General features: G+C 42.7%; 1 protein-coding gene across 1 annotated transcript in view; it reads left to right on the top strand.

The window, feature by feature from the left end:
* cdc16 (cell division cycle 16 homolog (S. cerevisiae)) overlaps positions 1-12,771 on the top strand; it is a 44,020-nt gene extending 31,249 nt beyond the window's left edge. The window contains exons 15-18 of the mRNA XM_041198487.1: positions 7,022-7,083; positions 9,622-9,757; positions 10,691-10,781; positions 12,194-12,771. Of these exons, the coding sequence (XP_041054421.1) occupies positions 7,022-7,083; positions 9,622-9,757; positions 10,691-10,781; positions 12,194-12,483 (579 nt within the window). The 3' untranslated portion in view covers positions 12,484-12,771. The remainder of the gene's footprint in view (positions 1-7,021; positions 7,084-9,621; positions 9,758-10,690; positions 10,782-12,193) is intronic.
* The last annotated feature ends 459 nt before the right edge of the window (positions 12,772-13,230 follow it).

Raw genomic sequence — 13,230 nt, 5'->3', positions numbered from 1 at the left:
CCCTCCCCTGCTTCTTTCCTCGTTCCTCTCCCCTGCTTCTTTCCTCGTTCCCTCCCCTCCCCCCTCCCTCCCTTCCTTCCCTCCCCTCCCTTCCTTCCCTCCCCTCCCTTCCTTCCCTCCCCCCTTCCCTTCCCTTCCCTTCTCCTGATCTGGTTTATTCCTTTTGCTCGCAGGCTGTCATTCTAACCAAATAAATGTGATCATTGACATGGTGAAGGGAAAACCAAAGATTTGTGTGCGCTTTCTTGCCACAGCAATAAGGTTTTGAGGGGTGTGGGTGAAGCGTTGTATATTTAAACTAGCTGCCACAAAACTCATATAATATGTATTTCTCCACCCCATTGAACTCAGACTAAAGTCTAATCTTTATATTTCAAAGTTATTTCATCTAAATTACCTGTTCTCATTGATTTGAGATTGTGGAATACTGCCACCTGTGTTGGTTTATTAAGATTGCTTCATTTAAACTATAACTTGTTTGGATAGTTGTCACAGAAATGTGTTGTGCTCATCAGAGATTATTAAACTAATGGGTGTATCCACTGACGACATCTCTGCTGTATTAACCTCTGCTTCTGCAGAGCTGATTAATTAATTTGATTAATTGTATGAGTTAAGTTGTCTTGATCAGGGGAACAGTGGGGTATGGTTACAGTAACATCTTGTGCTTATTATTTGGCACAGGTTAACATTGAATAAGATCTTGAGGCAGCGGTAGAGAAGGAGCAGACACTGAGCCTTTATAAGGGGGCCATGAGAGGTAGTTGAAAGCTTGCTTGAAGGCTTCCAGGAACAGAAAGCGGCCATTCAGCCCCTCAAACCTGCTCCACCATTCAATTAGATCATGGTTGATCTGATCTTAATTCCATTTTCCTGCCTTGGCTTCTTAACCCTTAATTAACTTACCCAACAAAACTTATCATTCTCAGCTTTGAAATTTTGAATTGAGCCCCAGCATCAACAACCAGACCATGTATAATTTAATTAGCACTTAGATGGGATAAATGGGCTTTCTTCTAATTTTCAGATCAATCGATCTGCCCTGGCCTAGAGCATGTCTCGAACTTCCATTTTTTGCTTTGATGAAAGCAGCTGGCTCCCATTTTAACTCTAATATAAGATGGAGACTGTTCCATCATTCATTTAGAACATTTAGCTGATCTGTCTTTTAACTCTGTAATCTTTGATAGATTTTTTGGGGGAACAGGTATTAATGTCAGTTCTAAAATTTTCAATTTGATTCCCAGCCTCAACAGCTATTAGCAGGAGGTGGTGGTGGGGGGAAAGCAGTGAGAGTTCCAGAATTCCACCATCCTTTTGTGAAGAAGGCTTCTTGATGTCACTTCTGAATGGTCTGGCTCTTATTTTAGTCTTTGTTCTGGATTACCATCCCATCCCCCCCCCCCCCCCCCCCCCCCCCCCCCCAGCCACACCGAGGAAACAGTTTCTCTGTATTGACACTGTGAACTCCTTCAATCATCCTATGCACCTCAATAGATAACCCCTGTAGCTTTTATTCCCTTGAGTATAAAAGATTAGCAAATAGGGAGGCAGAGGATTTGACAAAATTCCATGGAGTTGGACTGAGGCAACTAAAGACTATATTTCAATATTGCCGAATAAAGAGACATGCTTTCAAATTTTTCATCCTGTGCCCATCAGTACAGACGCAAGGTGGTGGAGCAGTAATTCCCTAGTGCATGCTCCATGGCAATACCTCAACCTATCAGAGTTGACTTGACTGCCAATTGGCACCCTTTTCTCATGTAGTATGAATTGTTGCTCCCTTTGAAATTTGGAATTCTTGCGTCTGTCCTGATGTGAGTGCAAGAAAAGCTTCAATATCATGTCTCTTTTTTTCAGCATTGCTTAAGCTCTTTACTACCAAGCAACTAAAAGACTATTCTCAGCAGGAAAGGTTGTGGTGGCTACACCGTAGATTTTGTTCAGGGAAATAGGGAGGATATCTGTTTATAATATCAAAGCATAATTTTCCCTTAATCTCTTGTGGGCTTATTGTTCTAATAACGTGCAGAGGAGTGACATCAAATGCCCAGAGTTTTCCTGTCACTGGATGATTAATCATAACGTTTGCCATTCATTTTCAGGTTGCAATTCTGCAAGTCATCTCCACATCACCGTCACTAACATATTAACACACTCCTACCACACAGGACATTGCCAAATGTTTGTTTTTGTTACAATGAAGTTTTGGGTAGGCTTGTGGGAATTAGTGCAACACATACTGTAAGATATTCATGCTTGAAATACTATCACTCCTGGCAGAACATTTCTTAAATAAAAGTCAAAACTGCTGGAAATATTCTGCATCAGTGGAGGGAAAATCAGGGTTAATGTTTCAGGTCGATGACATTAATCAGACCTGAAGAAGAGTCACCTGGACTTGAAACGTTAACTCTGTCTTTCTCTCCACAGCTGCTGTCAGACCTGCTGAGTTTTTCCAGCAGTTTTTGTTTTTGGACCAAGGTTGAACTGACTGGCCTGTAGTTATTTGGCTTATCCGTACTGCTATTTTTTGACAAGGGTGAAACGTTTGCAAGTCTCCAGTCCTCTGGCACCAACCCTGTAGCCAAAGTGATGGTCACTAATAAATCCAATAATGGGTTCAGGAGAAAGATCCTTACCCAGAGAGCGGTGAGAATGTGGAGCTCGCCACCATGTGAAATGGTTGATGCAAATAGCATGGACATTTAAGGGAAAGCTAGCTTATGTCTGTTTGGCCTTTGTATTATGCGCTATTCAAATAACTCTTGCTGGTGGGAGCTGTGTCCTGCTATGTGATAAACTGGGGGTTCTTGACCTTTTTGCTTTTTGAGAAAACTTTTTCCTTCCCCATTATAAAAATGGTTGTGTTTATTTGTGCCACAACTTCCTGCAGATTGTAGTGTCACTGCTTGTGACAGCACTGATAGTGACATCCTGGCCAGCTGCCTGCTTTAAACCAATAAAGAAAAGGAAACCCAACACTGTTTTGATCCCCACCCCCAACCCTCGCTGCTCCTTTCACCATTTTTCTTCACAACTCCCTCCTGTGACCCCTCACCTGCCGGCTTGCTTACAAAATATCTGGCAGGGAGTGGAAGGGAGCAGTGAAAGTAAAGGTGAAGGTTTGCAGAAGGGTTTGTGGGTGGGGGGAGAGAAGAAGCAGATGGAGCGGGCGGCAAAGGTTGTGAGGGATAGGCAAGAAGTGGCAAAGGGAACCAGTGGTGAAGAAAGCAGCGAGGGGCTGTGGAGGAAGCAGGAAGGAGCATGGGGGACATATGAGGAGCAGCAGTGAAGGCTTTTTTTGGGGGTAGGTAAAAAAAATTATCTAGCCAATCAATTCCAAGAAGTCATACTTAGTAATAAGTGGGGCACCACTGACATCGGCTGTGATCATTCTTGCTATATTTGGTTTTTTTGTTGACCCTGCTCAAAAGGTGGGATTAGTAAAAATATTTTATTCTTGAAAATTGTTGATTTGGTGGACCCCATTAAAACCTCCTCACACTCCCACCTAGAGAGTCCCTGTGTTAAACTACCCTCTCTTCACCTCTTGGACATCAGCTTGAATTCACCCCAAAATGACAGAATGTAAATCTCTTTTCAATTGAGGAGTTGATTCTATGTCAGGTTACCTTAGACAGTTCTAAATGGGTCCAAAACTACAGCAGACAGCTGTCTTACTTTTTCACACAATTGTCAATCTTTGGAAAATCCACAAGGATAGCTGTCATGGGAAATGAAAATGATCCTGGGACTGTTGTCCTGAGGCTAGGATAACACATGTTGTTGGACCAGAATAGACGACACTTTATTCAGCATTTAGCTCATGGCATGTCTGATCAGGATGTGCTTTCTACATAGATTTTACAGCACAGAAACAGGCCCAACTGGTCCATGTCGCTGTTTATGCTGCACATGAGCCTCCTCCCACCTCTACAGCATATCCTTCTATTCCTTTCTCGTGTTTATCCAGCTTCTCCCTTTAAATATATCAATGCTATTCACCCAGACCGCTCCCTGCGGTACCACTCTCTTGGTAAAGAAGTTTCTCCTGAATTCTGTCAGATTCATTATTGAATGTCTTATATTCATGGATCTAGCTTTGGTCTCCTCCACAAGTGGAAACATCATCCACCCCATCAAATCTCTGTTAGGTACCCGTCAGCCTATCTTTTCTAGAGAAAAGAGCCCCAGTAAGTTCAGTCTCACCTGATAGTTGTTCCTCCTTAGTTCTAGTATTATTGGCTTCAAAATTGGAAAAATATTTCAATCCCTGAGAGTTCAGATCAAGTTCCAGAGGATTAAATTTTAGTTAAGCATTTCAGTGCTAAACTTTTTAGGATCACATCACTTTTTACTAAAAGTTCAAATAATGTTTTGACTTCCCAATGCCAAAGAGAGTATCCATAGGTATTGCTTCTTACTAAAGCAATTCTTATATTTTAATTCTGTGATTGGTGGTTTCTATCTGAATTCTTTTCAAGAACTCCTTTCAGAGAATCTCCACATTTATTCACATGTGCATTCAAATCATAATTACCAAGTTAGTGATTCAGGAAGTTGTTTAAGTAGTCTTTTCTAATGGAATCCTGTCAGGATTTGCTTTATAATTGAACATGCTGGAAAACATATGGGCTAAGGCTGAATTAAAACGCTCTCCATTTTCAGATTGGTCACACCCAATTTAAAATGGGCGGGAACTTCCCTTTGATCTTTATTCAAGGCCGGTGGGGGGGCAATCTGCAATCCCCTACTGATGCTCAGGAACGATGGTTCTTAATTGTGCCGCATTCCACTGGTCATCCAGGGTTGCTGGCAGCAGTTGGAAGGAAGATCGTTAAAAGGATACACTAATATTAAACAAAGTGTGTTTTACCCATTCTTAACCCTTTTTTCTTTTGTCTTGCTGATGTTTGGGCTCTAATGAAGCTTTGTGTCGGCTAGCACACTGCTGTTACCACCAAGCTGCCATCAAGCATATCTGCAAAGCCATGGCACACCTACCCTGTGATGCTGCATCGACTGTGGACTGATGCAGATACGCTGTGAAGAGTTTTCTACCAGAGTTGGAACATCCATTGTTATGATACAGGCAGCTACCATGCCGTGCAGAGGCTGACACAGCCAATGATGGTGCCAGTCATTGTCATCTCCTTTACAGTGTACTGCAATACTGTCTTAGACTGTGAAAAGGCATCCTCATCAAAATCACCATATGCCACAAGACCCCTATTTCAGCAGGGGTTGTGTGCTGGGCATAACACTCACACCTGTACCTTAAAATTCCCATTACCGTTCATTTCTGCATCTTACCTTTTGATCCTCTGGGTAAAAGCTGCTAATGTTTCACTCTGATACTTAGAGATGTTTTGTCGACCTATTCTACCTATTCCTTCTAATTGTCCCCATTACAGATTTCCAGTCTGCCCTAGATATTCTCTTGAATTCCTGACAAGGAGCTGTCCTGTAAGTGGATCCCATGCCCCTTATGCTCGAGTTTTTATCTTTACTTTCTAATATCTAGTCATGTAATAATGTGAAAACTCCCATTCATACAAACTGGTTCCCAACCTCGTATACAGACTTCTCCAATATTCCCAGAGATGCACTGAATTCATACTTCAGTGAGACAAGGCCAGATGTAAATCAACAAGAGAGCTTATTTTAGAAACCTTTGAAGCCTCAACATTCCTCCAATCCTGGCCTCCCACACATCCTTGTTGTTAATCACTCAGCCATTGACGATCTTCCCTTCATCTGCCTTGGCCCTAAATTCTAGAATTCCCATGCTAAACCTTTTACTATGTTCAAGGTGCTATATAAACGTAAGTTGTTGTTAAGTGAATGAGCACGAAAGGAATTGAATTTATATAGCGCCTTCCACAACCTCAGCTCAAAGCCCTGTAGAGCCAATGAAGTCCCTATGAAGTGTAGTCACTGTTATAGGAAAATGTTGTAGAGGAGAATAACGTAAGTAATAAATTTTAAAATACATCGATCTCATTTTCTCTTGAAGAAAATAATTAGTACTCCACGCTGTCCCTTATGGCTAGCTAGATATTCACTTTTCTGGTCAGCCTTTCATCTGTCTGGCTGGTTCTATCTTAAAATGGACGCTTTAGTTACACTGCTAGACTTTCCTGAACCATGTATTTGTTCTCAAAGCTGGTCGGGGAAGCCTACAGCTGGACTTCTAGCCATGTCCTGACCCTGGATTAGCTGAGAAAAGAAAGATTAAGACTTGCATTTATATAGCTTCCTCCAAAACCTTGGGATGTTCAAACATACTTTGTAGCTATTTAAGTACCTTTGAAGTGTACTCACTGTTAAAGGAAATGGTGCAGCCAATTTGTTCAGCAAGCTCCTATAAACAGCTTTGTGATAACCAGAAAATCTATTTAGTCTTGTTGGTTGAGGGACAAGTATTGGCCAGGACACCGGTTGAATTTCCCTGCCCGTCTTCAGAATAATGCAATAGGATCTTCTATGCCCACCTGAGAGGGCAGATGGAGCCCCAGTTTAATGTCTCGTCTGAAAGATGGGATCTCTGACGCTGTACTTCCTTAAGTTGGCTTGGGGTGCAAGAGGCGCCATTCTGCTTTTGTCTGAACTCTAATCCATGTCTCTCCGCACTACTGATCAGAGAGTTTAACCTGAGAGCAAGCTCTAACTTCAGAATAATGTTTTTGCATAAATTGTACCTTGGCAAAAGGTCAGAAATTCTGGAATCTTGACGGTGCCCATCCCTTTAGATCTGGCTAACGCACAACATATTTGCTGCTAACATTGATGTGCGCCCTCCATGCATTCAAGTCTACACTGAGGCTATGCTAATGAGCTGACCATGGAAGTCTGAGTTCACACAGCACACTTTCCCCCTCAGCCCATTAGATTTGGGCTGCATCCAGATTGGAATTTCAAGGCCAGTGCCTCCTCACTCCACATCTGTGTGCATGTACCCTGACTTGTAGAGTTTTGGATAATATCTGACAGTTTGACTGGTTTTGTTTTGCAGGTAACTGTTGATAAATGGGAACCATTAATGAATAATCTGGGACATGTATGCAGAAAGCTCAAGTAAGTGTTGATCTTAGCCAAAAGGTAGTCAGCCCTCACCACAAGGAAGGGTGGCGCGGCCCCATTGTCACTGGAATAGTAATCCAGAGGTCCAGACCAATGCTCTGGGTCCATGGGTTCAAAACTCACCATGGCAGCTGTTGGAATTTAAATTCAATTAATAAATCTGGAATATAAAGCTAGTCTCAGTAATGTGACCATGAAACTACTATTGATTGTTGTAAAAACCCATCTGGTTCATTAATGCCCTTTAGGGAAGGATGTCTGCTGTCCTGGCTTGGTCTACATGTGACTTAACTGCCCTCTGAAATGGCTGGCCAAGCCACTCAGTTCAAGGGCAATTAGGGATGGGCAACAAATGCTGGCCTTACCAGCATCCCATGAAAGAATTTTTAAAAATTACCTCACTTGCTCTACTGGTCTTGATTGGTAAGGGGATCAAAGGTTACGGGGAGAAGGCGGGAGATTGGGGTTGAGAAACCTATCAGCCATGATTGAATGGCAGAGCAGACTCGATGGGCCAAATGGCCTAATTTCTGCTCCTATGTCTTATGGTCTGTTGTGTGGTTGAATGTGGTTGAATTCCCTTTGCTTCATAGCAATGCAGAATATGTTAATCATGGAGTTACAGCAGTAGGGGAAGAATTTTCATTATATTTTGAACTTTCAAACTGGACTTGACATAAACTTAAAAAGGAAAAAAGCAGGGGGAGTGGGCCTAATCTCTTTCAAAGAGTGACAGCACAGTGGACTGCAGAGTCTCCTCCTGTGCTACAAGATTGTGATATGGATATCTGCCCAACCCCCACCCCAACCTTCGAGGACTCGGACAATATTCGTGTGTCTGGAACTGTGTTTTAACCCTTTCTGGCCGAGGGGGATCTAGTCTGGTTACACAGCAAGAATGGCAGATGGTTTTCAGTAGGGACAAAATTGGAGTTGGGGACTGACCTGAACACGTAGAGGCCAGTGAACCCATTAGTTAAGATTTGGGAAATTTGCCTTTGGACAACAGCAGTATGAAATGCCATTCCTGATTTTAACAGTGCGCATGAGAGACTGGCCCGGGCTTCCTGATCCTTTGAGTATACCAGGCCTGACTCCTGCCCAGCAATGATGACAGGGCTGCAAGTGAGAATCAGGCAAGTGTGGCAATGAACCCATGGGGGCACGTTGGGTAAGTTGGGGTGAGTGGGCCATTGCAGGTGGGAGTGGGAAGTGCAGAATCTGAGCTGTCCTTGTGGCACCCGCCAAGAGCACTCTTACCCCGTCACCAGTCTTTTATTTAAGAAAAAGAATGACTTGCCTTTGTGGCCATTATCTGTGCCTGTTCTTCAATGACACCAATCGCACATTGCAATGTTAAAATGGCATCAGAGTGTGACATCATCAAACATGCGACTTTCGAAGCTCAATGAGATGCTCACAGAATAGCCAGAATCTACCCGCTGAAATGGTGCGAGGCGAGATTGTGTAGACTTGCACACTGCCTATATTTTAACCATCTCTCCCCCGCCCTCTAAATCATACATCAGGCACAAGGTTGGGGTTGGGTAAAATCAGGCCTGTTGCTTCTAAAGAATGTCAGTGTAAATTTGAGTTTCTCTAATTGACAAGAGACACTCAGATGAGTTTGGTAATTAGCTGGTCTTTTATCAAGTGCTTCACTATTATGGGCCATTATTGTTAATTTGGGTCGTTGGTGTTTCCAATGAAACCTTTCTAACACTGTTTAGGAATGGTGCCTCTTTTGACAAACAGTAAATCACTCAGCAAGAAAAATAGATTTCTTTTTGTTTAAAGCAACAGTATTTTCATCTCCCTCTCTCATGACTAAACTAAACCACGATATCATTAATTTACTTGAACCACTTCCTTCATTTTTAACTAATGTACAATTGGCTACATCGGCAGAGTCGACATATTAGAATGGTCCTGACTTTCACTTGAGGAGTATGGTGTCCAATTTTGGGCAGCACACATTAATAAGGATGTAGGACCTTGGAGAGGGGGCAGAAGAGATTGACTGGAATGGTACCAGGAATGAGAGACTTCAGTTAATGTAGAGAGACTGGAGAAGCTGGGACTGTTCTCCTTAGAGCAGAGAAGGTTAAGAGGAGATTTGATAAAGTAAAAAAGAGGTTTCCACTGGCAGGAGGTTCAGTAACCAGAGAAACCAGATTTAAGATGATTGACAACCAGAGGAAAGATGAGGACTTTTTTTTTTTACACAACTTGTAACCTGGAATGTGCTGCCTGAAAGAGCGATGGAAGCAAATTTCAAAGGAGAATTGGATAAATAATTGAAAATGAATACTAAAGGGCTCTGGGGAAAGAGCAGGGATGTGAGATTAATTGGATAGGTCTTTCAAAGAGTTAGCACAAGCACAATGGGCCGACTGACCACCAGTGCTGTGAGATTCTGTGATACTCACATCTCTTTAGTTTCTGCATCATATGAAGCATATTGTGTGTGAGCAAGGCCGTTCTTAGCCCTGAAACCCTTCATAACTAATGGAATCCTTACTTTCCTTTTAGGAAATATGATGAAGCATTAGATTATCACCACCAGGCTCTCGTTCTCATTCCCCAGAATGCGTGCACCTATTCTGCTATCGGCTATGTGATGAGCCTCATGGGCAATTTTGAGAGTGCCATCAACTATTTTCATACGGTATGGTTTTCCGTTGATTGAACAACCTTCGGATATAAAACACACAAACATTGAATAATTCTAATTGCTTCCAAAGTCCATGATAGATTGATATGTTGTTTTCTTTACATTGCTTTGAAAGTTATTGAAATGGGGAACTGGGTGGAGTCCTGCATTAGAAGGTGCAAGTTTCCTTTGTCTGATGGTAGTAAAGGGTTCTCTCTGCGAAATGAGTTTGGGGTGAATTGTGGGGAGGGGGGGGGCGGTGGGGGGTGTGGTGTGGCCAGAATGCATTTGGAGTTGCTCTGATTTTGGGGCAGTGTCGAGAGAGCTTGACTCTGTATCTGAGCATTGCCATATGTCTCGGAATTGAAGCTGGATAGGAGATGATTATTCATTTATTTACATGGTCCCAGTGAATTTCACACAAACACCTCTATTTACAATCAGTGTATTAGGAATGTTGGAACATTGTAAAGTACAGGATCACAAAAGATCCTGCAATCCTCATATTCAGTTCCCGTCCAAGCCTCTCACCACCCTGATTTGGAACTATGTCACTGTTCCTTTACTGTCGCTGGGCCAAAATCCTGGAACTTCCTCCCTAACAGCACTGTGGGTGTACCTACACCACATGGGACTGCAGCGGTTCAAGAAGGCAGCTCACCACCACCTTCTCAAGGGCAATTAGGGATGGGCAATAAATGCTGGTTTAGCCAGCGACACCCACATCCCATGAAAGAAATCACTTCACATATCACCCCTGTTTAAGGTAGTTATCTTAACTACATGTGACCCCCTTCTCTAGTTTATAACTGCATTATTACATCAATCCTACGTACATCTTAAACCAGTTAATTACTGGAGCTACCTCTTTTTTAAGAAAAGAGAATGCATTTTCACTTCCCATGAAGCTTGAATGGTTTGTGTTTGATATTGTGTTCTGTTTTTCAGGCCCTGGGTCTTCGTAGAGATGATACCTTTTCAGTCACGATGCTTGGCCATTGTATAGAGATGTACATTGGGAATGCAGATGCCTATATTGGTGAGCGACATTCTTAAAGCGTTTCTGTAGACTTTTTAAACCATTATAAAGGTTTGTTTTGCTCTTGATTCAGAGAGATTGGCACCTGTGAGGTGGCTCCCAGCATCTCCTCTCTCAATCCCCAGAACCTATTAATATGGTCTATTTGTAATATACCTGGAAAAGATGGTGCAGCGTTTTGAACTGCAGCCTGGATGGGCCCCAATAAAGAAGCAGATTTTTGTGACCAGTTAATCAAAGCATTTCTTTCCCTTTGTTGCTTGATCTCTCTTAGTGATGTCAAGTTCCAAAGGAAAGAGTTACATTTAAATAGAGCCTTTCACAACCTCAGGATGTCCCAAAGTGCTTTAAAAGCAATTCATCTTTGAAGTGTAGTCACCGTCGTAATGTAGAAAACTCGACAGCCAGTTTGTGCACAGCAAGATCTCACAAGCAACCATGTGATAAATTACGAGGTAATCTGTTTCAGGTGATGGTTGTGGGACACTGAGGAGAATGCCCCTCTGCTCTTTGAATACTGCCACCAGGGGAGCAGATGGGTTGGTTTAATGTCAAATCCGAATTCCAGAACCTCCGACAGTGCAGCACTCCCTCGGTACTGCACTGGGAGTGTGTCAGTCTGGATTATAGGTTCAGATCTCTAGAATGGAGCTTGAACCTGCAACCTTATGACTCATGAGAGAGAGCACAACCCACTGTGCCACTGACAGGACCTGGGGACAAGGTGACCTTTCTATAGACACAGGACCTGTGGTAAAGGACTGGAAGATGCAAATATAGCAGCCCTGTGCAAGCTAAGGGGAAGAAAATAAGTCAGGACATCACAGACCAGTTTTACCTTAGCTGTGGGTAAACTCCAAGAACACAACGCAGTATTGGGCAAGTATGTGTTAAACGGGAAAAATCAGTGAGGGTCACTAGTGGGGAAATCGGAGGGTGTTGGTGCCAAACAAGACTCATGATATTTAAAGCAAATAAATTCAATTGGAATTTGTTGAGGGATCAGTGTTGGCCAACACAGTGAGAGAATCTGCAGCTCTTCAAATAATGTCATGGGATCATTTACCTAACAAGGCATATAGTTGCTGGTGCACCATCTCATTCCATATTCACTCTTGAGATGTGAACATTACCAGCAAGGCCACTATTTATTGCCCATCCCTAGTTTCCCTAAGAAAGAGCTGTAATTTCTGACACAGCAGCCAAGCTGACGATATCTGATCCCTTCAGCGATGCCATTGTTTAATATTCAAATTAAGCTTGGTGAAAATATATTACTTTCTGTCCGTTTAAGTGGTAGAACCCCCAAAAAGCAAACAGGAGGAGTCCACTCAGCCTATTGTGCCTGTACTGGCTCTTTGAAAGAGCTGTCCAAATGACTTTTTTAATTGCCTCAAACCACTGCATTGCAGGGACGGAGTTGAAGGAGAAACTCGGTTGCTATGAGCTCGACATGTCTGCAATGAAGGCACCAGTGATCAGGAAAATGATTTACCCCTCTTGGGAGGAGAGGGAGTGTGATACTGAGTTGGAACGACAGCCCCTTGAAGAGAGTGGTATCATGGCCCTTGATACCTCACCCCAGCAGGGCAAATTAGCAAATGCCGGAGCTCCTCCTGAAGACACCCCGCTTTTCACAGAGATGGAAATGAATGAAAGTGACATGATATTAGAGGCGTCCTTGTCCGACCATAGCACCTGAGTGCCTTTTAACCAGGAATTCAGGAACCTTCCTCACCTCTTTGGCAAGTTCATCGATCTGAGCGGTGCTGATATCCTGTATTGTCTCTTGTTGAGTTAGAACTAACAGCAACCCTGGTGCGACAGCAGACAGCAAGCTACTCTTGCTTCACCAACATTTTAGTAGCAGTAAGCGAATAAAAGGGATGGTTCGTTAGGGATTTAATGATCTCGTAGTGACCTGCAGAGTAAAAAGTGATTGTGATATTTTGAAATATTGCCATTTCGTTGTATTAAAATCTCAAATAATTTTGGGCTGTGCGTTGTTCCATCTTTGTTCAGTGACGAATCATGGTGTGAGCCCATGCCAAATGTCAGTACTTTATTAGTTGAGATATTCCACATGTAACTATATATCAGAACATTCGGCCCATCATTCAGCTCCACTGCTCTGCATCACAAGCCCTTTTCAGACTTCACTACAGCTTCTTAAAGTATCTATTGTTTTTATTGCTACTGCATATATTTCTCAATCTTGATGTGTTTTGTAAGTTAAAGTGAAAAATGAATATATCTCCGTGCTCCTGCATTTTCCTCCACCAGTATTTCTCAGACTTGCATACAATGGGATATCTATCAACCACTTGTCATTCTGGTGTCTTTCCCCTGGTTCACTCCTTAAAGTCACGAGTAGGAGGCCATTCAGCCCCAGTACCTGTGTTATCTGTTCCCATTTCTAGGCATCTTTTCCCTATCATTCTATCTTTCA

This window comes from Carcharodon carcharias, chromosome 11 (genome assembly GCF_017639515.1).
Source record: "Carcharodon carcharias isolate sCarCar2 chromosome 11, sCarCar2.pri, whole genome shotgun sequence".
In the NCBI taxonomy this organism is placed as follows: domain Eukaryota; kingdom Metazoa; phylum Chordata; class Chondrichthyes; order Lamniformes; family Lamnidae; genus Carcharodon; species Carcharodon carcharias.
Note: the sequence above shows the minus strand (reverse complement) of the source record. Positions and strands in the feature narration are given on the sequence as shown.